This window comes from Plectropomus leopardus, chromosome 4, assembly GCF_008729295.1.
Source record: "Plectropomus leopardus isolate mb chromosome 4, YSFRI_Pleo_2.0, whole genome shotgun sequence".
Taxonomy (NCBI): domain Eukaryota; kingdom Metazoa; phylum Chordata; class Actinopteri; order Perciformes; family Serranidae; genus Plectropomus; species Plectropomus leopardus.
Window position 1 is genome coordinate 943,784 of NC_056466.1, and position 27,181 is coordinate 970,964.

General features: G+C 38.7%; 1 protein-coding gene across 1 annotated transcript in view; it reads left to right on the forward strand.

Annotated features, from left to right (window-relative positions):
* npepps (aminopeptidase puromycin sensitive) overlaps positions 1–26,969 on the forward strand; it is a 27,356-nt gene extending 387 nt beyond the window's left edge. Inside the window, exons 2-22 of the mRNA XM_042485166.1 lie at positions 4,778–4,862; positions 4,993–5,070; positions 6,051–6,172; positions 8,570–8,677; positions 12,047–12,247; positions 12,434–12,530; positions 12,616–12,649; positions 14,249–14,363; positions 15,604–15,768; positions 16,818–16,922; positions 17,005–17,065; positions 17,154–17,263; positions 17,889–17,952; positions 19,018–19,157; positions 21,267–21,401; positions 23,455–23,674; positions 24,419–24,561; positions 25,811–25,867; positions 26,030–26,137; positions 26,427–26,582; positions 26,817–26,969. Coding sequence (XP_042341100.1) covers positions 4,778–4,862; positions 4,993–5,070; positions 6,051–6,172; positions 8,570–8,677; positions 12,047–12,247; positions 12,434–12,530; positions 12,616–12,649; positions 14,249–14,363; positions 15,604–15,768; positions 16,818–16,922; positions 17,005–17,065; positions 17,154–17,263; positions 17,889–17,952; positions 19,018–19,157; positions 21,267–21,401; positions 23,455–23,674; positions 24,419–24,561; positions 25,811–25,867; positions 26,030–26,137; positions 26,427–26,582; positions 26,817–26,954 — 2,442 coding nt within the window. The 3' untranslated portion in view covers positions 26,955–26,969. The remainder of the gene's footprint in view (positions 1–4,777; positions 4,863–4,992; positions 5,071–6,050; positions 6,173–8,569; positions 8,678–12,046; positions 12,248–12,433; positions 12,531–12,615; positions 12,650–14,248; positions 14,364–15,603; positions 15,769–16,817; positions 16,923–17,004; positions 17,066–17,153; positions 17,264–17,888; positions 17,953–19,017; positions 19,158–21,266; positions 21,402–23,454; positions 23,675–24,418; positions 24,562–25,810; positions 25,868–26,029; positions 26,138–26,426; positions 26,583–26,816) is intronic.
* The last annotated feature ends 212 nt before the right edge of the window (positions 26,970–27,181 follow it).

Consider the following 27,181-nt stretch of genomic DNA (forward strand, 5'->3'; position numbering starts at 1 on the left):
TTTGTGTGTGCACGGCGGGGATCTTGTTATGTAATCTGACCAGCTAACGTTACCAGCTAGCTAATTTGTTAACGGCAGACTGTTAGCTCGTAACCTAGCTGACGTTAGCCGACGTTAGCTCGCTCACCGGCTAACCGTTTGTCGACGGGCCCGCCGGCTGAAGGAGACTCGCGAATGGGTGAAATAACGTCTGGATGTTTCCGTTGACCAACCAGAAGCTAACTGCAGCTAGCTGCTAGCACAACAGTCCCGCAGACTTGCACTCTCATGTTAGCATAGCCGTGGACATTAGCATGCTAACTGACGCTTTGCAATGCGCTTAACGGTAATGTGTTTCAAGAGCACTTTGATGTTTGCCAGCGACGTTAACCCCTTCGTAAACCAATGCATTACTACAAATTGCGATCAATTAATCTGTTATGGATTACCTGGGTGAAGTAGGCAGCTAACGGCGAGCTAACGCTCACTAATGTTTGCTAAATCATGGCAACATCATGTCGCCCCCTCCCACCCTCTCTGCCTCAGTCACAGACGGGGGACAAGTACTCAGAGCGCGTATAAACCAGTAAAAGTACTAAAATCACACTGTGAAAATACTCCACCACAAGTAAAAGTCCTTTATAAAACATTACGCGAATAAAAGTATATAAGATTAACAGTAAAAATGTACTTTAACCCTTTGAAACGTGAGAAAATCAGCATGATCTGATTCAAAAACATGGAAAACGTAAATGAGCAACTTAACAAGAAAAAAAGCAAGAAATAGGTAAAAAGTTACAAGAAAATTGCCTGAAAAATAGCACAAAAAAAACCCCATTAAAAGATACGAGAAATTACTTTGAAAAATGCAATAAAATAAATAATAATAATAACATTGCTTAAATATATAAAATATAATACATATAATATAAATATATTGATATATAATATAAATAATATAATGTAAATATAATAATTGTTTATTGTATGCCACTTTGAAAAATGCAATAAAATATATAATAATAGTAAATGTAAATACATATTCTCTCTAACATTGCTTAAATATATAAATATAATAATTATTTATTGTATGCCACTAATGTTAAACTAATGCATTGCTCCTAATCACGATCAATTAATCTGTTACAGCTTATTGGCAAAAAGTATCTTAACAAGAAATGTACCTGAAAAAAGCAAAGGTAAATTGCCTGAAAAATAGGGAGAAAAAATAGAAAAAAAGAGTAAACATGAAAACATGAAAAACACTGCCATAATTTGAAACTGACCATAAACTGTGTAAAGAGAAAATGGATGTTATTGTTTCAAATGCAAAAAATATTGACTCTTTTTTTTTATTTGTAGTAATACCATAATAGAGAGACCAACTTTGTCAGTATCTTTGCATTTGAGTTTCTGACAGACTTTAAACTTTGAAGTTCATATCAACAAACTGTGAGAAAAACTCTGCTTTCTTTCTAGAAACTTTAGCAGCTGATCCAAGGGGATTTTTAACTTGTTTAGAGTTTCCACATGAGAGAAAAGGGGATGAAAAGCTGTAATCAGGAACAAAATCTGTTAGACAAATGTATTGTTTTAAAACTTAATATTTACCTCTGAGATGCAGAGGAGGTGTAGAAGTATACAGTTGCATTAAATGGAAATATTCAAGCAAAGTATTTAAATATGAGTACTTGAGTAAATGCACTGAATTGTGCAACTCTACAAATGACATGTTGGGAGTGAATTTGCATTATGAAAATTTCCAAACTAGCTCTAGTTCAGGTTAAACTATTTTTTAAACGGCCCTCGGGGTAAATTTGCAGAATGCACACTGACGTTCTTTAGCGTTCGCTGGACTTTATAGGTTAGTGAATCATTTGGGTTTCCTTCGGCTTTTGTGTCGTCAGTAGCAACTGTGTAACTAGCACATAGGCTAAACATACCAGCTCACGTTGCATGTGTGTCAGAGCTAGAATTTGTGCTTACATTGTGCAAAATGCTCCATTGTGCGGGCACAGACACCTGTCAGCTGAGCGGCCTCACACCTGTGCCCGGTCGTAAACACTCACTCAACACACATTATCAGAGAGAGACCACATCGTTATTTATGATCTAAATGTGTACGTTTGCAAATATACGTTTTTCTTTGAGTATTTGACACCTTTCCATAAACTGTATCACAGTCAAGAACCGATTAAATAATAGAATAAAACTAACCTTTAGGAACATGAGTGAAAATGAAAAAACAAAAACAGAAGCTTGAAAATGGAATAAAGTCATGTTTTGCTTGACCACCAGTCCAACAAACTTTATAGAAATGTGATTCTGTAATGCCTGGATATCCTGCTGCAGAACATCATCACTCACGGATAAATAAACGCATTCAATCTGGCTATTTGACACCATTTCTGTTTATTTTGCCCACATTAAATAAGTTAATTTATCTGTAATTACAGATGTTCTGTTTGTTTTTGGATCCTTGCAACAACCGTGATCCTCTATATGTTGTTTAAGACATTTTGGAGTTTATTATGCTGCTATTTTTCATTATAACCTGCTGCTGTAACACAAGAATCTGCCAGTTCTGGATCAATGCAGTTCAAAACAGTCATAAAGCTTTTAGAGGGCTGAAGTGCTGTGCAGCTGTTTGGGGATCCTCCGTTAAGAAAATGGGAAAGTTTTTGACTTGAAACTGTGCATTTTTTACATAATTTTTGCATTATTGATATTAGTATTATTATTATCAGTTATTATCGGTTCTCAACTCCAGACTTGCAGGTGCCCCTACCTGCCCGTTTCCCAGCTCTCTGCTGTAGCACGCCTGAAGCAGCTGATCCAATAGTCAGGGATGTGAAGTGTCAGGTGTCTTCAAATCATTGTTATTATGTTACGAGCAACTATTGTTGTGTTATTGAGTTATTTCCCACCACTTGGAGCTAATAAACTGACGATGCAGGCTGTGCATACGGTGGACAGGCCACCGTGAAAACACTTGCATGATATGAATTCACAGTGAATAGGAAAATAAACAACAACATAACAGCAAGTAAAAATACAGTTTTTAAGACAAATCAGCAATAACAAGCAATATAAATGGAAATCAGAGTAAAAGGTAGATTTAAATGTTTCAGCTCTGAACCACCAGCACCGGATGTTTTTGTGAAGTTTGGCCTCAGTATTACTTTATGTGTCCCTGGGGAAATTTGTCTTGGACATAAAGGCTGCCGTAAAAAAAGTACATTCATATTGCAAAAACAGATGCAAAGTGCACAGAACAGACATAAATAAATAAAGTGCGTTCAAAAACATACAACCAAGGCATTGAAAGTTGTTTTTTTTCTGTCTGATATCTTATTGGCAAATAACTGAAATGCCACCTAGCACAAGTAATATATGGGAGATCTCAATTATTATGCTGAAGACAATATTAAGTCTACCACCAGGAAACATTCGAAAATGACTCAGTGATCGAGAGAGCGGTTACAGTTTAAAGGGACAATTTAATTACAAAACTTACAGGAAAAGTTTTTGTTTATCAGTCTGTGGAGTGAAGCTAAAGAGCAGTTTTAATGTGGAGCTCAAACAATATCTAACAATAAAATAATGTATAAAACTTGATTTTCATGAGGTGCAGGGATGAAGAGGGAGTTTGATTATCACCGGATGTTAACAGGGGTAACTCTTTATTTATTTGTTTTTTAATATTTATTTTTCCCAGTTTAGCTTTCTCTTTTTTCTGTAAATAATAATGAAAAATTGTGATTTTGGGTATGTGGGTGCATGCATATGTTTAGTTGATTAGAGTATAGGTTTAAATTAATAAGGGAGCTGGTTAATTAAAAATCATTTACTTTAGCAGAAGGGTCGAGATTAAATACGTTTGTATTTCCTCTCACTCCTTTTCAAATATGTAAACAAAGTCATGTGTTTGACCATTTCTTCTACTTGATGTTTTTTAATTGTCTGTATTACTTTTTTGTCTGTCTGCTTGTTTGTATAATCATTTCTTTATTTTCTTTTTTACATGTTCAGAGTAAATCAAACACATTCAAGCAAATCCTATTCATGAAACTTTCAGATGAGTTTTAAATATATTTAAACACCCTGTCCTTGTGTAAATCATTTAGATGCAAATTGTCTTTTGAGAGTCTTAAAGTTGAGACCTCCTGAAAGTTTTCTTAATCCTGTGTTTGCTAAGAAGTGAAAATTCTCTACCGCAGTTTGGTGCCCTGTTTACCTGCGGTTTGTACAAAAGAGGAAACTCAAACAACGTGGCAGTTTACCACTCGCCTGGCATGTCTTGTAATTACGGCCTCTCTGCCGCTGTGTCGGCCTCCCGAGCGTCTCGAACAGCAGCGGCAGCGTCCAACCGGCAGTGCCACAAACCGTGAATGTCACTACGACTGGCCTTTGTGAGAACGGCATGTCATCCGAGTGTGCCGCTGTGTTTGGCCTCCAATAAGTCAGGCCGTCACATCCACTGTTTTCACATCACGAGTCAGAAGCCCCGTAGTCTTCCTTTTTCTTTCTTTCAATGGTTTTTTCATACTCCAACTGGTTCTTTGTCCGTGAGCAGTTTTGCCCTTCAGCCCGTCTCAGTAAGGCGGTGCTTTCCTGTCTCTGTATCTGATGTTCGGTCACCATCAGAAACAAAACACAAACAAAACTGCACATACTTTTATCGGAGATTTACACTTTATTTTGACATGATTGTTCCCTAACAGATGGGGATTTTAAATTAAAGCACCGCAGAGATGATCGGACGATAAATTATGCTGTTTTCTGTCAATATTTACAGGTTACACAAGCCACAAATCAGATTGTGATGAACTGCGCTGACATCGACATCATCACAGCTTCCTTTGCACCACAGGGAGGAGAAGGTTTGTTTTATTCTGTATTAACAAATAAATGAGAATGTAGGTAACTTGATTTTTGGATAACACCTGATTTTATTTATTTTTTACCCCTGAAGAGGAAATATTTCATTTCATTCCCTTCCTCTCTTTTTAGAAATTAATGCCACAGGATTCAACTATCAAAATGAGGATGAGAAAGTCACCCTGTCATTTCCTAGCGCTCTACAGAAAGGTAAGAATGGACTCTGTTGTTACTTGTTACCTGCTTTTTAACCCTTTGAAACTTGAGCAAGTTGGATTTCAAAAACACAAGAAGGCAATGAGCAACGAAAGAAGTAACGACCCAAAAATTAGCAAGAAATTTTAAAAAAGCACAAGAAAAATTAGGCAACAACAGGGCAATTCAAAGTGCTTTACGGAGCAATAAAACATAAAGGATCCAGATTTACAATAAAAAAGCAAAGAAATGATGTAGAAAATGTGATTACATTATTTTAGATTCATTATATATGCTAATATATTAAATTATTATAATTATAAAATTAATTACTACATTATTGAATACTAAATTACCATCAAAAATAGCAAAAGTGTATAAAAGTGGTGCAAAGTTGTTTTTAAAAAATTATACCAACTCCAGTTAAAAAAAAAGTTTGCAGTCATTAGTGGGTGCAGTAGGCAGAATATTAAAAGATTGTTTTTAGCTCTGACCTAAACGTGGTCAGAGTTTGGGCTCGTCGAACATCATCTGGGAGGATATTTTAGGTTTGTGCTGCATGGGGAAAAAAAAGGTTCACCATGTTTTGCTCTAACTCTTGGGACGGTTACCTGAAAATGAGTATGAAAAAATGACCTGGAAATTGTGCTTTCAAGCTATAATATAATATATTTTTTCCCAATTTTTTTTCATTTTTCTTCAACATTTTCCCCCAATTTTTTAATTAAAATTTCTCTAAATTCACAGATATTTTTTGGAACATTTCTTTCCTAGGTGCTCATTGCCTTTTTCCCCTTATTTTTGAAATAATTTTCTCAGCATTCACACCTGTAAATGTTTGTTAAAGTGTGTCTGAAAGCATCGCAGGAAAAAGTATATCGCCACAGGTTTCAAAGGGTTAAACATTATTCGGTCATTGTTCCTCTTGAAAGAGTAAAATATTTTCCGTCACTCGTCGTGGCTGAACTAACAGCTCTCTCTGCACGCCTCCCCAGGCTCCGGGACGTTGAAGATAGACTTTGTCGGGGAGCTGAACGACAAAATGAAGGGATTCTATAGAAGTAAATACACAACCGCTGCTGGAGAGATCCGCTACGCTGCTGTCACACAGTTCGAGGTAAGACGACGGCCTCAGGGAGATGAGATGTTTTCCTTTTTTGGGAGGGGGGAGTTAAGCCTTGAGTCTTTATTTAACAAAAACATGTTCAAAATCAGATAAAGAAGAATATAAACACACACCAGGGCACGTATAAGTAACATTCTGCACAGATCATGATAAATAATAATAATTAAAAAATCATAATATCAATTCATAAATCAATTAAAATCTTAAAATGAAAAAAAATGGACAGAAACAAAAGCAAGCAAAAAAAAGAAAATAAATGTTCATATCACATTAAATTTCCCATTTTAAAATAGAATAAAAAACAGTACAAATATGTGTTCCTTGTATCCTTGTAATAACAATTATATCTTTAAGAATAAAATAATGAGTGATATTAAAGTTACTGAAAACACGAGAACTTAAAAAACTCAGAAGTTCATTTCAAAATTTTGCATAAAATCTATCCAGTAAATTCTACAATTTCCAGATATTCAGATATTGAAAACTCTTGTTCTTTCTGTAGACATGCTGATGAAACTTTAATCCATTTATTTTTTTTTCAGTATCAAATAGCAGGGATTTTTTTGATCTAATTTAAGTTTCGGGTGTTGCTTAACCCTCTGTTTGCTGGTGTTGCATCACAGGAGGGTGTGATGGTCCTGTGACTCGTGTTTTCCAGAACTGTCTGTGGGGTTTTTTCAGAATATTTAGGCAATATCTCAAATTTTATCCTGTATGTTTAAAAAAAAAAAACTACAGTGTGTTGTCATGTGTTTTTGAAAAAGTCAAAAATAGGTCAGTCCAGTGTGGACACTGACTGGAGGGCTTTCACCTGCAGGATAAACACCTGCTGTGTGCTTTAGGGAGCGTGACGGTTTGGATTTTCTCGCTGTGTTCACACTCCGCTCCACCTTGACTGCAAAATAGAGATAAAAAAATAATAATAATAATATACCACTTAAAACCTTTCTTAAATGTATGGCAGCCATTCTGTGTTGTCTTATTAATAAATAATTATGAACTTGTTTTCTTAGCATTATTTTAGATCAGATAACCATGCCTTTTTTTGTTTTGACTGGTTATTTTCTGCCAATAAATGCTCTAAGTGGCAGTACTTTTATTGAAAATTTGGGTAGAATATTTTCAGTATTTTATAGAATAAAACAAAAATTCAACAAAGTGACTGATGCGTTTGAAACCACAGACGGACAGTGATACAAACTGATTTAATTTAGTGTTTCCAATGACCTGCCTCTGTGTTAGTTTTATTATCTGCGTGTCTGTTTTTTATTTTGTTGTCCCACAACTGTTGGACAATAAAGACATAAATTTTCAGTTTCAATGAACATTTAAAATGTTCATTTTATTTAAACACCTAATTATAAATAGTTAGAGCAGAGAAACTCATAATTATTTAGTGGTGTCTTAATTGTTTTCCAGAGCTGTATATTTATTCAGGGCCTTTTAAGTGGTCGTTAACCTCATATTTACATGCATAATGAAAGGAAAAAAAACGTAAATGAAAACTTCATACTGCCGTTACGCCTGCAGCAGACAGCCTGCAGAAAGCTGCGCAGATTAAAATGAGAGCAGATTTATTGCGTGAGACGTGTTGAGTAGAAAACTTGTCTGATAGGCTTGTGTACAGACAAGCAGCTGAATATTTTTTATTTTTCTTCAGGAGCTCTTAAACATGGGATGGAAGACAATCCGTGATAATTACAATAATTGTGTTTATTATTTTTCACTCAGCAGCAAAAAAAAGTAATAAAATGAGTACATTTTAAAAAACTGGTGATGACAGTAATGAGCTGAACCCAGATTCACACAACTGGTGGACAGTAAAGATATTGCGGTTATTGTTAAAGCTGTAGTCTTCATGCACATGTTTTCAGCCACAGTGTGCACACAATGGAAGATAAAGTTGTGAAAAAGTTTTGTTTTAGACATGATGTCATGATCTGTATCCTCCCAACACACAAATACGCCCTGATACCAAGTCAGAACATGACTGAGAGACAGACAGAATGAGAGTGAGCATTAATGTGAAACTAAAACTAAAAAACGGGCTGTCTTTGCTGTCTCTCTCAGTGTCAAAATAAAGCAGAAATGCCAAAAGAAAAGTCTTAAAAATCAATATTACCTGGGGATTTTCAGCCATTAAAATGCATTCCTGCTGATGCAGTCACAGGTGGACTGACAGCGTCTCTATGAACCTCAAAACACACTCAGACCGTGAAGCTTAAGATTTATAGCCTGAAAATATCCTAATATTATTGTAAAGCCATATCGCCCAGCTCTAGCGTGAACTGCAGTCCACCTCGGCCTAATCTGAACTCAGCCTGGACTCATCCGGGTCGAACACGCAGCGTCTCAGTTTGTGTCCTCTTGTCTCCGTCTCTCCTCCAGGCCACGGACGCTCGCAGAGCTTTCCCCTGTTGGGATGAGCCAGCTATCAAAGCCACCTTTGACATCGCTCTGATAGTTCCCAAGGACCGAGTAGCCTTGTCAAATATGGTACGTGTCATATGTTCACTCCTCCCTTTGAGGAACTCCAGACCCCAGACCGCCTGAGTCACTTTCAGCTGCCAAGTTTCTTTAATGTGTGTGTGTTCGTGTGTGTGTTATGTAAGCTACCGCACACACACACACACACACACACACACACACACACACACACACACAGAGGGCAGACAGTGACTTCATATTCTACCTCTGGCCAATGTTATGTTTAACCACATGTGAAATGCAACTACTGTACATGTGCAATGAGGTTTTTTATTGTTGTTGTTGTCGTTTTCTGAGAAATTCTCCTTCAAAAAACACGTCTTGTGTTTGTCATACGGACTCTGTGATTTTTAAACTGAAGGCGTTTGCAGCCGAATTGCATCAGAAAACATCATCTGGCTTAGATTATTTCCAACAACACCCCTCCAGGCTAGCACAGTTCATTTGTGTGGTGACGACGGAGCTAAATTTGGGTGTTTCTGATGACTGGCTGAGTATGAATGACATGAATGCAGTCTGTCAGTCTTTAATAATGTGTTGCTTTTGTGTCCAGTCCCATTGTCTTAGTGTCAGGTCAATAAAATCACATTATAGAGGACAAATTACCAAAGAATATCACAAACAAATAACCCTGGATTGAAAATATGTAAATAGACAAATGATGATTATTACAGAGCATCATGCCTGAGGCTGAAGTGAGGGTAATCTGGTTGTTTTGGCCTGCAGGACGAAGTCCCTGCACAGATTGATGACGGTCCAGCTCTTGACCTTTTGTGTTCACATACCTGCTGAAATTTATTTTCTCACCAAGTCTACTGTGACCTTTTAAAGTCCAGTGCAAAGCAGCACTGCATCAAGCTCGACAGATGCTGCTCAGCGGATACTTCGTGGTAACATTGAGGTTTACATGTTGGCACAATGGTGCTGAAAAATATCTGCACCTACTAAGATAAATACAGGTCAGACTGTCATAAATGTCAGCGCTGATGATAAAGGATAACTCGGGTGATATTCTGAAGTTGTGTTTTTGTCAGCAAATCCCACGAAAAGACCCAAACCAACAGTGACGTTATCCACTAATCAGTGTTTTGTGTGTATGTACAGTTCGATGTGTCTTCTTTCTCTGAGCCATAGAGAGCTCCATTGTTGTTAAAAACACATCAGTGAGTCACACTCAGTATGTTTACATGCACACTTTAGTGGAGCTCCGGTTATAGCTCGATTAGGCCAATTTACTGGACTACTGTCCCAGTATAAAAGCATCAGGGAGAATTGATTTATTGACAGAAGTATGTTTGACTCCTCCACAGCAGGTGGAGATATGCCTCCTTTCAGCTAGTTGCTATAAACCTATATCATTTATACAGTCTATGATATAGGCCGAATCACAGTCAACGGCGCTGAGGAAACTCTGCCTTCATTGCTAAGTTTTAAGCCACCTAATAAAATCAATATCAGTTTAAGTCAAAGCTATATTTAGAATATTTTCACTGCTTTGCCTTGCTGTCAGACAGCCCTTACCGACAGGGATTTGAAGCCGTTATATCAAAAACACCAAACTTCACTGAGAAAATCAGTAATTTTAGTCCACTGAACGGCAGAGCTGCTGCTCTGCCGCTGCCTCCATCAGCTGTTATGGAAGATAAAAGAGCAGACGATATTCAAAAAGCTCGACTTTCAGTTGAATTATCTGAGTGTGTTAGTCCCACTTTGAGAAATTCATTTCCAGGGCCTGGAATAGTCATGGAATTAGTATTAATCATTGAGATGGAAGTTTGTTGCGTGTATTGAAATTAGTTGTTACAGTGAATTTCTTCATGCAATGTGATGTAACAGTGAATTTATTTTCTGTAAATTAGCTGTTGACCAAATTATCTCTGATAAATGTCGCTGCACGATATACTCCTTTTTTAGCATTAACATCACAATGAGTTATATTTGCATAGAAATACATGATGTCATGCAAACAACTTTTTGCCGCTTGATATAAATGGAAAAACTTTTTTTTTTCATTTTCCATGACTAATATCTGCCGAGCCTTTCCCTCCCCGTAGTGTGACTGTGTTTGTCATGGAAGTAAGACTCTCTTCTGTGTGTGTGTGTGTGTGTGTGTGTGTGTGTGTGTGTGTGTGTGTGTGTGTGTGTGTGTGTGTGTGTGTGTGTGAGAGAAATTAACATAACTTCACTCGAAGGCTTTTCTGAAATGAAAATCTCATCATAGGTAGCAGAAAAGTAATGGAAAAGTTTTAAAATTTTGTCCATAAAAATTAGTGGTTACCCTGATCACACACACACACACACACACACACACACACACACACACACACACACACACACTTACACCGTCCTGCGTCTGCCAAAAACACTAAAAAGAGTAACCACTGTAAAATGTTCCCTGGCCTCCATGCTGCTTTCTACTGTTTACAAACATGTTTGCTGGCCTGTCATACACCAAAACAACCTCCACACACACAGAAAGGTGTACTCGTCTGCTGCAGTCGTGTACACAGCTCTGCTCTACTGGCAATGGGGAAAGTCTGTAGCCTCTTTTTAGTGTGTTTGCCAGTGTTAAAAAAAAGTGCGTACACACACAAATGTTGGTGGAAGAGAGGATATTAGTAGATTCGTGCTCCAAAGGATGAACCATTGCAATTTTAATGACCCCATAGCTTTTCCTCCAGCATCACTCTCAATACAAGCTTGACATTTGTAGTCTCACTGCCAGTATGGCTCTTTAAATGGTAAAATCATCTGAACATTGTTTATTCCACCAGACGCCCCACTTTTGGTGTTTAATAAATATTTCAGCCTTTAACAGCTGCTGCTGGAGCTTTAGACTTTTAGTCTGTTTGTGTCATAAAACATCAGTCTTTGCACAAAAGAGAAAATTTTAAGGAAATCAGAAGATGTTGCTCTTCAGTAATGATCATAAAGTAAAGTAAAGTCCTACTTTAGCTCCACTATTAACAGCTGGATTGTTTTCAGTGATAATAGCAGTTATAGGAGTTTGCAAAGTGCTTTGACAAACAAGGCAAAGCAGAAGCAGATAACAAAAAGAGAAACAATTATAGGACACAAATTCAACAACCCATACCAATCAGAGTAAATGTTGTTCGAAGAATATTAGTCATAAACACAGAAATAATAATCCTAATATAAGAAATAAAGATGATGGGGCCAGCATGAAAGAATACATTGAAAGATATGATAAAATACAGACTAACATAGATTATAAAAACAGACATAATAAAAATAGACACATCACAATAAAATTGGGTTTTAAGAAGTGATTTAAAAGAAGTCAGTAATTCTGCAGGGGCCCTGATGGTTACCTGTTTCTGTGTCGTTTAAGTGTATTTCTGTTTCTCTTTTTTCCAGAATGTCATTGATCGAAAGCCATATCCGGAGGATGAAAACTTGGTGGAAGTGAAGTTTGCCACCACGCCCATCATGTCCACGTACCTTGTAGCTTTTGTCATCGGTGAATATGATTATGTGGAGGGCCAGTCATCAGATGGCGTAACGGTACGCGTCTACACGCCCGTCGGGAAGGCAGAACAAGGGAAATTTGCACTGGAGGTGAGAACATCGTTCACACACTTTTATAATATTTCCACAGAGCAAACCGCTGTTGAGTCACAGCGTCTGATTCATTTGATGGTTTCACATTTTGCACACTAAATGATCCAAACCACAAACATGACTGGAGACATTTTTTTGTATTTTGTTGCCTATTTTTTAAACTTTTTTTTTTCTTTTCTGCAGGTTGCGACTCAGACCTTACCTTTCTACAAAGACTACTTCAGCGTTCCTTATCCATTGCCTAAAATCGATCTCATAGCTATTGCTGATTTTGCTGCTGGTGAGTCGCTGTTAAATCTATATTCAGTAAATTTAAGACATTTCCTCTGAAAATGTTAAAAAACACACTGCTTCCTCCCACTCAGGTGCCATGGAAAACTGGGGCCTTGTTACCTACAGGTAAGCTTTAGCTGCTCTTGAGCTACTAATTTTAAAAACAAATCATTTTTTTGGTTGTTTTTTTAATTTGCTCAGTGTCTTTTTTGTTGGTATTTTAAGTCAAATCAATGCAATGTATGCCGATACGATACATACAAGCAAATTCAGTGTGACACAAAATAAATTACATTTAAAAAAGTGCAGGAGATAATAAAAATGGGAGAAAGAAAGATCCAATACAATAAAAATAAAAATTAAAAAAACTGCCAAAAAATGAAAAAACAAAATAAAAATACAAATAAATTGGTTGATTATGTATAATATGTGTCCAGTATTACAAGACTGCAATATACAGGGTTCTGGAAAGTATGCATTTAATTGAAAATACTATTGTGAGTAAAGAATAAACACTGAGTATTGGCTTATTGGCAAAAAATTAAATTGCCACTACACCTCAAATGTCATCTGTAGACTAAATTAGTCAAGATGCTAATCTTTGATGCAGTAATCATGTGAGATGAATCGAAATGATAAAGTCTCCCCAAAATATTTGAGGGCCTTTCAGACACTCTTTTGAACTTCAGCAGAGCTAAATGTTAATTATAGTAATAATACATTTATTTATATGGCACTTTTCAAAATACATGTTGCAAAGTGCTTCTCAAGACAAAGAAACAGAAAGGTAAAAGAAGTGAGGTCACTTTAAAATAACCATGGTAAAAAACAAGGTGATAAAACATTTATACACATAAATGTATGTAAAAATAACATGCATGGGCACATACATACATATATATATCCATACACACATGCTCTGTGCGCATGCTTTAGCTCACAAATCCACAAACACACATACACACACATTTAAAGACACATAACACTAAGATCTTACTCATATGCCATCTTTAAACAATCAAACAAACCAAACAAATAATTAAAATTAAACTTTTAAAGTAAATTAAAAAATTGTTGATTTATCGTTTAGATGACTGACAGAAAATTAATCAAGAACAATTTTGATTAATTATCTATTGTTAAGCTTATTTTCAAGCTGAAATGCCAAAAGAGATTTTCTGCCTTTTCTCTGTTTTATTTCACTGTAAATTTACTATATTTTGGTTTAAGTACTGTTGATCTGAAAAAACAAGCAGTTCCCGTTAGTGTTTCCTTGGGCTCTGGGATTCGGGGTTGGCCTTTTCCTTTACTTTCTGATTGATTATTCATTAAAATAATCAATCAACAGGGTAAATAAATATTGCAGCTCTACACTGTAGTTTTGCAGCTTCAGGTTTCTTTGAGAAAACAGCAGTTTTTCACTTTCTTTCAGAGAAAGTTCTCGTTGCAGTTGTGTGTTTTCGGCTGACGGCGCTGATGGCTTTTTAATTGCTTCGTGATCAGTTGGACGCGCTGCCACCTGTTAGGTGTTCAGACGGCGTGTGATCAGCGTGCGGCAGCAGGCTCCACTCATCCACCATCTATCATCCACCAGCAGCAGCCGCCTGCCTGCAGGTGTCTCTAATAAACAGCCCAGCAGCTGACGGGGACTCGGAAAACCTGCCGCTGTTCGGAGGAAGCGTTGACCTTCAGCCGCGTTAACTTCCTCTCTGTTGTTTATTCCAGGGAGACAGCTCTGCTCATCGACCCGAAGAACTCCTGCTCGTCCTCCAGGCAGTGGGTGGCGCTGGTGGTCGGACATGAACTCGCCCACCAGTGGTTCGGAAACTTGGTCACCATGGTAACCAGCCATAATCTTGCATCTGATATTTGTGGCCAAAAATAATTGCGAACACCTTTATACAGATACAGCTTTGAAAATATTAATCATCATAATGATAACATAACAAAATGCAAAACAGTGATAAATAAGAAAGAGAAATATGTTTTAAAATGAAGAAGGCGCAGCTACGCTCAGAGTTTAGGGTGCGCTCAACATCGCCATGCAGGGGTTAATATCAGAGCGGCTCTTATAGGAGATGTAGGAGGTCAACTAGAGCGCCACATGCTGGAGGGGCACCGCTGGTCGCTCGAAAAAAAAAAAAACGATAATTAGCTGCGCCCCTTTCTTCATGTTCTGCCTTAAAAATGACAAATGAACAAACAAAGAGAGGTGGTGTCCCCGCCGGTGTCCGCTCTGTTCTCATTGACCGCCGGTGTCTCCACATGTCCACTCCGCTCTCGTTCTCTGCCGGTGTCCCTGCCGGTGTGTGCTCCGTTCTCATTGACCGCCGGTGTCTTCTCTGGTGTCCGCTCTGCTCTCATTCTCCGCCGGTGTCTCCGCTGGTGTCTCCACACGTCCGCTTCACTCTCGCTCTCTGCCGGTGTCCCCGCCGGTGTCCCCGCCGGTGTCCCCGCCGGTGTCTGCTCTGTTCTCATTCTCCGCTGGTGTCTCCGAATGTCCGCCCGGCAGTCATTGTCTGCCGGTGTCTCCGAATGTCCACTCCGTTCTCTTTCTCCAGTGGTTCTCTGCCGTTGTCCGCCCTCCTCTCATTCTCCGCCGGCGTGTCTGAATGTGAAGGTCTTTTTTTAAAGCGGCTAAAAAACGTTTCGATATTAACCCCTGTGGGGTGCACGCCCCGTGTGTTTCTGCAAACCGGGCGCGTGACGACCACAACTCTCCTTTTAATGAGACACACAAGACGTGCTGCCACCCGCTGTCACTTTTTTGAGTGCGTGCTGCTTTCGTTACCATGGATACTTGTTTCACTTTTCATCTTTTGGCTGCTCCATACTGTGCGTAAAAGTTACAGCGTAACACACACAGCTCCTCAGTCTAACTGGAGCCTAAAGTTGGTCGTAACTCTGAGCTCTGGAGTCTCTTTACAGCAGGTGTTCCTCCAGTTTGTTCACTCGGGTGTTTTTATCTTGTGAATTACTAAAACTTGTTTTATTATACTTCATCAGTCGCTCAGAGTCAGTATTTGTAGTGGTAATGTAGATCATATATTGCAGGTAAATGTCATCTTGTGTGCGTGCAGGAATGGTGGACCCATCTGTGGCTTAATGAGGGATTTGCATCCTGGATCGAGTATCTGTGTGTGGACCACTGCTTCCCAGAGTACGACATCTGGACCCAGTTTGTCTCGGCTGACTACACCCGCGCTCTGGACCTGGACGCACTGGACAGCAGCCATCCCATAGAGGTGAGCCACGGAGGAGTTCATATTATGTTGTCGCTTTTGGCAGCGAACGGTTATGATGATACATATTCTCAGAGCAGCGAGTTTGTCGTGTAATGATGTCGGCAAAATGGGCATCCCACTGATTATTGATTATTTTGGAAGTAATGTTATTTAATGAGTGTGTAATCTCCTGTCACAAAAGCTTGATTGTGTCCGGTCAGATGGCTGAGAGGTCTACACTGCATTTCTAAACGGTCTTTAATGCTTTTAGGTTAAGAGTTTATTTTCTGAAATAAAATACAAAGTGTCTTGTAATAATAATGTTTAAAAATAAAAGTGAAAAAAAATATTGCACTTGGAGTTTAAATGCATAATGTGCAAAGTGCCAGCATTTAAGCAGCATTTAAAATACGATTTGGTAATTATCAGCAGGTCAAATTTAAGTTTAGTTTACTAGAATGATCACATTAGTTATTATTTTAGAGAAAATATGAAAATATTTATTAATTTAACCCTTGAGGACTGTTTGGTACATTTTATGTGTTTTTAATTCTTTTCATTTTTGATAAGTTTGGCTGTGTTCGTGCATTTGCTATATTTGATTTCACATTTTCATATATGATTTGATATTTGATTATGAAAAGCGCGTATTATGTGCAGTGCAGTACAAGTGTGAGTATTTGATACTGAACAAAATATAATAATTTATAAAAATAAATGCTGCTACAAATCATTGACACATCCTAACCTATGATAAGTCTACTTTGCATGTGGGGTATTTAAAATATTTATTTTTTATGTTGTTTTTTTTCCTCCCAGCAGCATAATTACAAAAACCTGGCATTCAGAAGGGTTAAAATTCTGAAAATTACTGAATATTTGATGTGTATAAATACTCCATACACTAAAAATAGTGTTTATTATTTTTCAAAGATATTGTTCATACGCCATATCGCCCAGCCGAACATCAGAATAACTTTTGAAGAGTTATGTATGTTAACTCCATTAAAGTTTTCATCAGCCTCTTTAACAGCTGTGTTTTGGGTTTTTTTCTGTGTTTTGTGCTCCAGGTGAACGTGGGCCATCCATCAGAGGTAGACGAAATCTTCGACGCCATTTCCTACAGCAAAGGAGCATCTGTGATCCGCATGTTGCACAACTACACAGGAGACGAGGTTTGTTTCAAACACTCGTGTTGTTATTTTCTTTTTTATATGTTTTATTCATTAAGTTTCACCTCTAACTGTTTCTTTGTAGGACTTTAGGAAAGGAATGAACGCCTATCTTTTGAAGTTCCAACATAAAAATGCTTCGACAGGTGAGAATATATTTCCCTGGAGAGGAAACTGTTGTGTAAATCGATTTCCTGGTTTCCTGATCCTCTGACTCCCGGCTGTCGTCCACAGAGGACCTATGGGACTGTCTGGAACAGGCCAGTGGAAAACCCATCGCTGCAGTGATGAGCTCGTGGACCAAGCAGATGGGCTTCCCCATTATAGTAGTGGACCAGGAGCAGGTGAGCGCCTCCGGACACGAAACTGCTAAATCAGCCAGAAGTTTGAGCGCTTTAAATCAAAATAACACATTCTGTTGACTGAACTGCTGCTCGATTTTAGTATGTTATTTAGCAACTTTACTTCTGTCATACTTACTGAAATTCACCAGCAGAAGTGATAAAGTGTTTGTCTGGTTCTAAATTTATCCCCCATTTGTTGATTCTCACACACACAATTGCACACATATCTCTGTTTTAATATTTTTAACTTACACTGTACTTACTTACAGTTAGATAAATTGCGTTTTAGCATAAGGCACATTTGTTTTTGTTTGGTTTTTTTTTACACACTTTAAACACTCAGCACATTTCCCCGTGATTTAAATTTTCAACGATAAGAGCTAATTGTCTGTGTCTGTTTTTTAAGATACGATACGATACGATACGATACGATACGATACGATACGATACGATACGATACGATACGATACGATACGATACGCATTTTATTGTCCCCATAGGGGAAATTTGTCTTGGACTCATTGCTGCACAGTTACACTTAATTTTACTTTTCACACTTACACACTGAGCATATTTGCATGCTTTATTCTAAATATTCACTAACTAACTATCACGTTTCTTACAGCAAGGTGACGACCGCATCCTCAAGATCTCTCAGAAGAAGTTCTGTGCCAGTGGACCACACAACGGTGAGTTCACTGCCTTTGTTTTTTTAAGATGTTATGTAGCTCAAACCATCTGCAAAAAACACTCAGGGTTCTTGTATAAATACGAACATATTTTTTGTTAGCTTCTTTTATTGCATAACAATGCAACTTAAAAAAATATACAAGGTTAAAAAGGTACATACGCTACTAAACAGGTCACGGGTGGATCTGTCCTGCAGTAATTAGTTGCACCCAGTGAAACTGAATATTCAGCTGTAACCCCAAATCCAATCAGGACATCCCTCACTTTTCAACATCAAAATATGAAAGTCAACTTGTTACTAAAATCAATCAAATAAATTTAATTAAATCCCATCTGCTGACAGGCGTTTTTAACAGGCAGCGGATGCATCCGCCGACACTTCAGACAAATCAAACAATTACTCACCTCAATAATCCATGAAGTTCCCAGATAGTAACTTGACCCACTCCAATACCCTTACCGACCACAGGTCGATCTTTTTGGAGCGTGATGAGACGTTGTGGTTCAGACCATATGAAGCGCCGCAATCTCACCACACGTCCTGCTGGCAGAATAGGTCCTGCTGTGCAGTAATCTACAATAAATCCTAAAATATAATCAATATAATCAACATTTCGCTGTTGAATCCTTTAGCAAAAAAAAGTATCTGGGACTCACGTACCCCCGACCTACCAAACCATCAGTTGAGTAAAAATAAATAAATAACTTGATGCACCTGTACATATTCAGTAAACAAACATAAGTATTTGTTTTTTGAACACGTTGTAAGGCCTTGTGCTGCTGCAACACTCAAATTTTGCCCTTTGCAATCAATAAAGGGTTATCTTATCGTTTCTGATTTGAAATCTTGTTCTCGTAACTTCTCTTGGTTACATCTTTATTTCGAACTAAACAAATAAAATATGACAAGAAATAAGGTGAAAAACAACAACATCAGATACCCACTGTACATATTCAGTAAACAAACATAAGTATTTCATGTCCGAAAAGGAGTAGGAGGAAGTAAATACGTAAGTAGGAGGAAGTAGATGCTTATCGGCTCATCGTCTTGTGTTGTTGAACAGGTGAGGATTGCCCCAGCTGGATGGTCCCCATTAGTATTTGTACCAGCGAGGACCCCAAATGCACCAAGCTCAAGGTTCTGCTGGACAGACCCGAGACGACCATCACCCTGAGCGGCGTGGCCCCTGACCAGTGGATCAAGGTGAGCTCAGGTCACAGCATGTGTCCAGGCCAAGCAGCAACCTCCAAGGCTGACAAATGAAGGCAACGCACACGTGCCCAAAACCTGCAGTTTCTCTAATGTCCACTTAAGGCTGGGAAATTATGTTTGGAAGAGTGTTTTAATAGAGGACTGTTATGTTTACTCTCTATCTCTTTTTTTAATTATCCAACAGGTTTGCATTATGCAGCATGAAAACAGTGTGTGATCATAATGTGTCTTCACATGTGACTGTGGCTGTATTTGTGGAAAAGGTCGTGTGCATACAAATGAGTAAAACTTTACGCTCAGCTCGTCACCATGTTTGGTGAACATAAACATTTCTCCTCACTTCAGAGCGGAGTTAAAATTTACCCGACTGGATCAAGGTTCCAGTGTCTGAAGCTGAATTAATGAGTCATAAGAGAAGATGCCTTCGTCTGTCCTGTTTTCATTAAAAAAGTGAAATATCAGAGTTCAGACGAAGGTCACAGACCGGAGTTGTGTCAGTCAGCAGGGAGGAAGAACAGGAAGTGATGTGGTCATCGGACTCAGCCACACTTTCACCAGACAATGTCTCTATAGACGATCACCTATTTCACTGACACGGGACAACTTTTAGATAGCTTTATTATGAAAGTTAGACTTCATCGTATTCTTTTGAGTTTTTTCAAATGGAAACAGCCACTCAGCCGTTATCAAAAAGCAGTGATGTGTGTTGGAGTGGCAATATGAGTGTGTATATATATATATACACATACACACAGTATTTTTTTTTTTTTCTGTTTGTTTTTTGTTTTGGAGCCAGCCTCAAGTGGACATTAGAGGAACTGCAGTTTTGGCACTTTAAATAATACCATATTCACACTGGGGTGCACATCGGATTTAAAACACGGGTAAACCCACTAAATTTGAGCAGTTGGCTGTTTTCCCATTGCCACTGAACTTCCCACTGGAGAAAGAGTCAGCCTTTCTGTCAGCTGACATGCGTATGTGTGTTATTGTCTTGTTGGTGTGTCCCGGCGATGTCACGGACAAGCAGAAGATCAGGTAAACAGTAGACAGCAGCAGAAGCAGAGTTCTTTGAAAACTTTTCAGCAGTTTCTTGTTATTTATCTCTTACTTATCAAGTCCCCCTTTCAAAGTTGGCGCAGATGTATTTGGATCAGTGTTTTAGCTGCTTAGGAGGAGACGGAGAGTAATTAATGACGGCGCATCATTGCAACTTGCTGGTTAAGGAGCTGAAATTACTGTGTTCACCCGGGTGTTGTCTTCCCATTAATGCTGATCGGAGCCAGATAAAAACCCGTGTCTACTGCAAAGTCATTTGACCGGGGTGTGAATACCGATTGCACGAGTTCCCATTGTATTAAAAGCCAGGCGTTAGCAGGTGTTAGCGGGTTTTTTATGCAGTTCGCCGCTTGGCAGCAATGTCATCATGCAGAAACCTACATCATGTCATGCGGGAAAACATTTTTAGGAGGGCTTGGGAAAGTAGCTTGGGAATTTTCACACTAATATTTACACACTTTAAATGTTCAGATTCGAATACATAATAAACACCACCCGAGGCTACAGAGTGATATATAAACCCCACCCTTTAGTCTTTCATTCTGTTAATGTAAATGAGACATGAACATGAATGGACTCGTAGAAGCTGATGATGTTTCTGTCTGAATGAAGAGTCCCGTGGAAATAAACGGTGTAAACAAAGAGTGGATAGGGATACATACAGCTGATACTGGTGTATAAATAATGCTTTGAATCCCCAATGCTCCAGTTCTGTGGCTTGTTCAGCCTTCATGTTACTCAATTATGAGCTCATGAATTTAAACTGCAGTTTAGGGACACACATCTAAAAAAAAAAGATTTAAAGACTACAGTTCTCTCTCCTCATTCAGTTAAAGTCAGAATTATCAGAGTTTGGGGAAATTGTGCCGCCACCAGAATCCCATTGTTCACTAAACCCTCAAGCATTAGCGTTCGGATGATGCTGTTTCCCTCCCTTTAAGCCATGCTGGATCATAGCACTCAGTCTGAGAGGTAAAAAATGGTGAAACTCCAGTTTTTCCCCTCCGCAGACTGACCCAGTTGTGTCCCTGCTGTTTACAGATCAACCCCGGCACCGTGGGCTTCTATCGCATCCAGTACAGCTCGTCCATGTTGGAGAGTCTGCTGCCGGGCATCAGAGACCTCACCCTGCAGCCTGTGGACCGACTCGGCCTGCAGAACGACCTATTCTCCCTGGTGAGAGACACACACTCACACACTCACACAGCCTGGCTGCAGGGCAATGAAACAATAACAATAATTTCCGTTTTTTTTCCTTCGTGGAAATCCGCTTCCCTCCCAGTGTGAACAAACAGACAGTGCAGAATCGAAACGGGCAGGAAGACTGAAAAGGGAAAGTGAGAGCTGTTGAGAAGGAAGAAAGTCAAAGTGCAAATTCAACTTAAAGATAAAATTCGCCTTATTTTCCTTAATAAAAAACAAAAAAAAATCCCTCTCAATCATCACTTGTGACCTGCTCTAAGTGTGTGGCGGTGTATGTATCTGCAGAGACTCTGCCCTCGGCCTGTAGTTTCTTATTTTGCTGCAGATTTTGGTGGTCAAAGGTCACCGTGACCTCGTCTGACTTATTTTCATGAACGCAATACCTCAAATGCATCTTTAGGGAATTTCTCCAAATTTGGCTTGAACATTTAGTTGGACTCAACAATGAACTGATTCAGTTTTGGTGGTCATAGGTGAAAGGTCAAAGTCACTGACCTTGTCTTTTTCATTCTTGTGAGCACAATTTCTCAGAAGCACCTTCAGGGATTTAAAAAAAAATGGCAAAAGAGTGCACTTTAATTCAACAATGAACTCATTAGATTTTGGTAGTCAAAGAACAAGGTCACCTTGGCCTTGCATCTGTCTTACTCTCCTGAATGTAATATCTCAAGATCAGTGGGAGGGATTTTTTTTCTTTTTTCTTTTTTTTTTTTTTTTTTTTTTTTAACTTTGGCACAAAGGTTCACTTGGACTCGACGATGACCGAATTAAATTTTGGTGGTCAAAGTTCAAGGTCACTATGACCTTGCATCCATCTCACTCTAATGAATACAATATCAGAAGAGCACCTTGAGGGAATTTCTCCAAATTTGGCGCAAAAGTCCACTTGGACCCAACAGTTAACTGATTCAGTTTTGGTGGTCATAGGTGAAGGTTCAAGGGCACTGTGACCTTGTCTTTCTCATTCTTGTAAACACAATATCTCAAGATTTTTGTTTTTTTTTTTTTTTTTAAATTGGAGCAAGCGTTCACTTTGATTCAACAATGAACTGAGTAGAGTTCAGTGGTCAAAGAACAAGGTCACCTTGACCTTGCATCCGTCCTATTCTCTTGGAAGTAAGATCTTAGAAACACCTTGAGGGAGTTTCCTTAAATTTGGTGCAAACATCCTCTTGGACTCAGACTGAATGAACTGATTAAAATTTGGTGGTCAAAGGTCTCTGTGAGCCGTAAATCAAGAATTCATTCGTTAATTGTGACAAAATTTCACACAAATGTCTAAAAGGAGATAATGATGAAGTGATGACATTTTCTATTCAAAAGGTCAAAGGTCAGCATACTCTTCTTGCCATTACTCAGCGTCATATCTCAGGAACAGAGGGTTTTTTTTATTATCATTGTTATAAGTTTGCAGCAGGTTTTCATACAAATCTGAAATAATTTCAACTTTTTTCTGCTGCTCTTGCTTTTTGAATTCCTGCAGTTAAAGACATTAACCCCTTGAAACCTGGATCAACATTTTTCTTGTGCAGCATTCAGACGCCTTCGATTTAAACGTTGCTTGAACAAATTGGTTTGATTTTTTTTTTTTTTTCCAAAACTATGGAAAGAGGGCAATGAGCAACTCTGTCCTGCAAATTGTAAGAAATTTCAAGAAACATGATCTAAAATAAAAAGACAGAGAAGGAGAAATTATTAGCAACACACAGAAATATATTTATTATGTTATCATTTTTTTTCCAGGCCATTTCTTTATTTTTGGTTTTTACTCTTTTTTTCTAATTTTAAGGATTTTTTTCTTGACTTATTTCTTGCTATTTTTTTTGGTCATATCTTGTAAGGTTGTTTCACTGTCTTCTTGTGTTATGGAAGGAAATCAGGGCATTTTTTTCAGATTTGAAAGTGTTGAATGTACAGCAGGCCTTCGGCCTTAAAACTGTCGTCCTTCGTAAGCACAAAGGGTCTTTTTATATTTCAGGGAATCTTAAAGGGAAAAGCGTTTCTGAGCTTGTTTTTGTGTCTTTAGTCTCGTGCGGGGATGATCAGCACGGTGGAGGTGCTGAAGCTGATGGAGGCGTTCGTCAACGAGCCAAACTACACGGTGTGGAGCGACCTCAGCTGCAACCTGGGAGTGCTGTCCTCGCTGCTGTCCCACACCGACTTCCACGAGGAGATCCAGGAGTTCATCCGGGACCTCTTCACCCCCATCGGCCTGGAGCTCGGCTGGGACTGCAAACCGGGGGAAGGTGAGGAAGTAGATTCCTTCATTAACATTTAATCTTTTAATTTACATTCATTGCCTTTATTTAATAGAGCATCGCTTTTTTAGACCCCTTGTGAAATTAGAGATTTCAAGCTATATTATCAAGATTTTTAAGTTTAGATGTTTATTTCAAATTCTGAAAAAAGTTGCATAAAAATGATAGTAGAGTCCGAGCAATATATTAGTCAGACGATTTTATCGGCCGATTTTGGGCCGTCAAGAATATAAAGGTATCTGCTTACATGTTGTCCAATATGCACGATATGAGAAGTTTATTTATTTTTTTAAAGATTATTTTGGGGCTTTTTGCCTTTATTAGATAGGAAAGTTTAAGTGTTAAAGGGGGAAAGAGGGTGGATAACATACAGTGAAGGGCCGAAGCTGGAATCGAACCAGCGGTCGCTGCTGAAAGGACGTATAGCCTCTGTGTGTTGGGCGCCCGCTCTGCCACCTGAGCGTCTGGGCACCCCTGAAGAGTTTATTTTAACAGAACATGATGCAGAGAAAGACGCTTTGAGTAATTTGAAAATATTTAATTCCCAAAGAAATGTACTGTTAGACTGCATTGATGTCATTTTTGACAGAAAAGTTAATTGCATAAAAAAATATCGACATAGTCATTTTTTACTCCCCAATATCATCTTCTAAAAATCCAGAATCGGTCAAACTCTGAATAGTCTATTTTGGCGATGTAATTTGACTTGACTGTGATGTTTTCGTCGTGCAGGCCACCTGGACGCCCTGCTGAGAGGTTTGGTTCTGGGGAAGCTGGGAAAAGCAGGACACAAACCCACACTGGAAGAAGCCCGGCGGAGATTCAAGGACCACGTGGAGGGCAAACAGGTCCTGCCCGCAGACCTCCGGAGCCCGGTGAGCACAATAAAACACTGACCGTGATCTACGAGTGGTTTTTAACAGCCTCCACACTCAACATGTTTTGTTTTGTGGTTTGTATTAAAGGGATAGTTCACCCAAAAAATGAAAATTCAGTCATTATCTACTCATCCTTGTGTCGATGGAAAGGGTGAAGTTTAATAGTCAGCTAAAGGCCGCCAGAGGTTCACGGGGAAAAGGCGATGCACTCATCTCCAAAACAGTTGAAGCAAATGGTGACCAGGACTCAAACGTTAAAAAAAAAAAGCATAATAAAACTACAAAATGTCTCCATACTGCTCATCTGAAGAGTCCTGAAGCCCCAACGTGCCAAGTTGTTTTGAAAAACGCCGCTGCCGTTATGTTTTTAGCCGTGTTGTAGCCTGTAGCTCCCAGTGTGTGAGCCGCGTTCACATACGCTCACTTTAGACCAACGCTACATGCAAACAGTGTCAGCGCGTGAGGAACTTTTACTTAATAAAACCTCAGTGACATATTTTTATTTAGTTATTTTAGTATTTTATAAGTTTCCCTGAACTTTACAAAAAAAAAGTTGCTGGAAACTTTCAGTATATGATGCTGAAAGTTTCAGTTTTAAATTAACATTTGCTAAAGACATTTAATTAAGTGTTGTGTTGGGGTTTGTTATATTCCAAATTTTATTCAGATTTTCATTTTTATTGTAAATGCATATCGGCTCCAAATACTGGATCATCTGTCTTATTAGTATCGGCCCTGAAAAACCAATATCGGTCAGCCCCGACTAGAATAGAATAGAAAGAGTGCCTTTATTGTCATTTTATCTTAAACATCCAAAATTCAGTGTGACTCTGGTGAGGAGCCACAGTTAAAAACATGATCTACACACACTCAACACGTCTCACCAAATAAATAAATAATACAAATATGGAGGCGTAAACAAGCAAAAACTCCTCCACCACCGTGTTTTTACCGGCCTGTGACGTGAAAAAACGTCGGTAAACCATCAGTCAAAAATCACTCCTCATTCGGTCAGTCGCCCCTCATACGGTATCTAATTTATATGCTTTATTTTTTAATTATTACATTTTGGCATAAGAAATGTAATAATTGAAATTATTAAACAATAGCTTTAAATTGATCCCCTGGCAGGTTTGATTTTTGGACCCTTGGTTAGTTAGTGGACATTAGAAAAAACTGCAGTTTTACAAAGATTTCAGAGTAATGTTTTTATTTTTTAATAAATTTATATGTCATTTTGTTCCAGGTGTATTTAACGGTTCTGAAGCATGGAGACAGTGCCACATTGGACACGATGATGAAGGTGGGACAGCATGTTAGGCTGAGACATCAGGGACAATTACAACAACAGTTTCCATTATTCAGACTGATGTTAAAATTGTTATCCTGTACGAGGTGATTGTTTGTTTCTGCTGTTACTCATGTCTTATCTCTTTTTTTGTCCCTTTTCTAATCTGTCTTTTAGCTCCACAAACAGGCCGACATGCAGGAGGAGAAGAACCGCATCGAGCGAGTGCTGGGCGCCATCTCCGCCCCCGACCTCATCCAGAAAGTCCTCAGCTTCGCGCTCTCGGTACGCACGACCACGTTTAACAAAGTTTTGTTTTTGTTGGGGAAAAAGTGCCAGTGAAGGAAAATCTGACTTAGTTTAGTTTTTTTATCCACTTGGACTTTGAGTCCGTTTATTACTGCGTGACGGTTTAATGATTAATGACAACAGCGGAGCAGAAACCGACACGTCTCCGAAATCATCGGCAGAGTCTCGGCACCTTTTTATCTTGTCAGATTTTGATGTGCAGCAGCTGACCGCATCACGCCAGCTCACCTTCGCTCATCGTCTCTGTGCGTTATCTCCCCGACAGGAAGAGGTTCGTCCCCAGGACACGGTGTCAGTAATCGGGGGCGTGGCAGGAAGCAGTAAACAAGGCCGGAAAGCTGCCTGGAAGTTTGTGAAGGACAACTGGGAGGAACTTTACAACCGCTACCAGGGCGGCTTCCTCATATCACGGCTCATCAAGGTAAAAAAACTCACACCGCTTCTCCGTTACGTGTGAAATTAATTTTTCCAGCTGCGACAACGACACACATTTAATCTGCTCGGTGCCGGAATATTTCTCTGTTTATTTCGATTTTTTATTTATCTTTGCTGGTCTTTATTTGGGATTTTTTTTTTAATTTTTGTTTGTTTTTGTGTGAGACAAAAATTGTGCACGTTGTTTTTTTTATTCCGCTCACGTTTCCTGTCTTTGCAGCTCACGGTTGATGGATTTGCGATCGACAAAATGGCTGCTGAAGTGAAGGTGAGAGCGCTTCGCCTGAATTCTGCAGAATCATTTCTTGTTTCTGAAGGTTTATTCGTGGTGGAGTTTTTATTTATTTATTTTTTTTAGGGGAAAAAAAGTCAAATATTTTGATATTTCACAAGTATAGATCATTCCATATTTTTAGTCTTTTTTTAAAATTTTCAGCTGAGTCGTGTTTGGAAGAGCCATTACTTTTTTTGCAGAACAGAATTTAGTTTTTTTACCACTAGAGGGCAGAAGGACCTCATAAACAAATGTGGAGTCACTCCTCCAGCATCATGAGCGTCTCATCATCATTATGAATGAATGAAAGC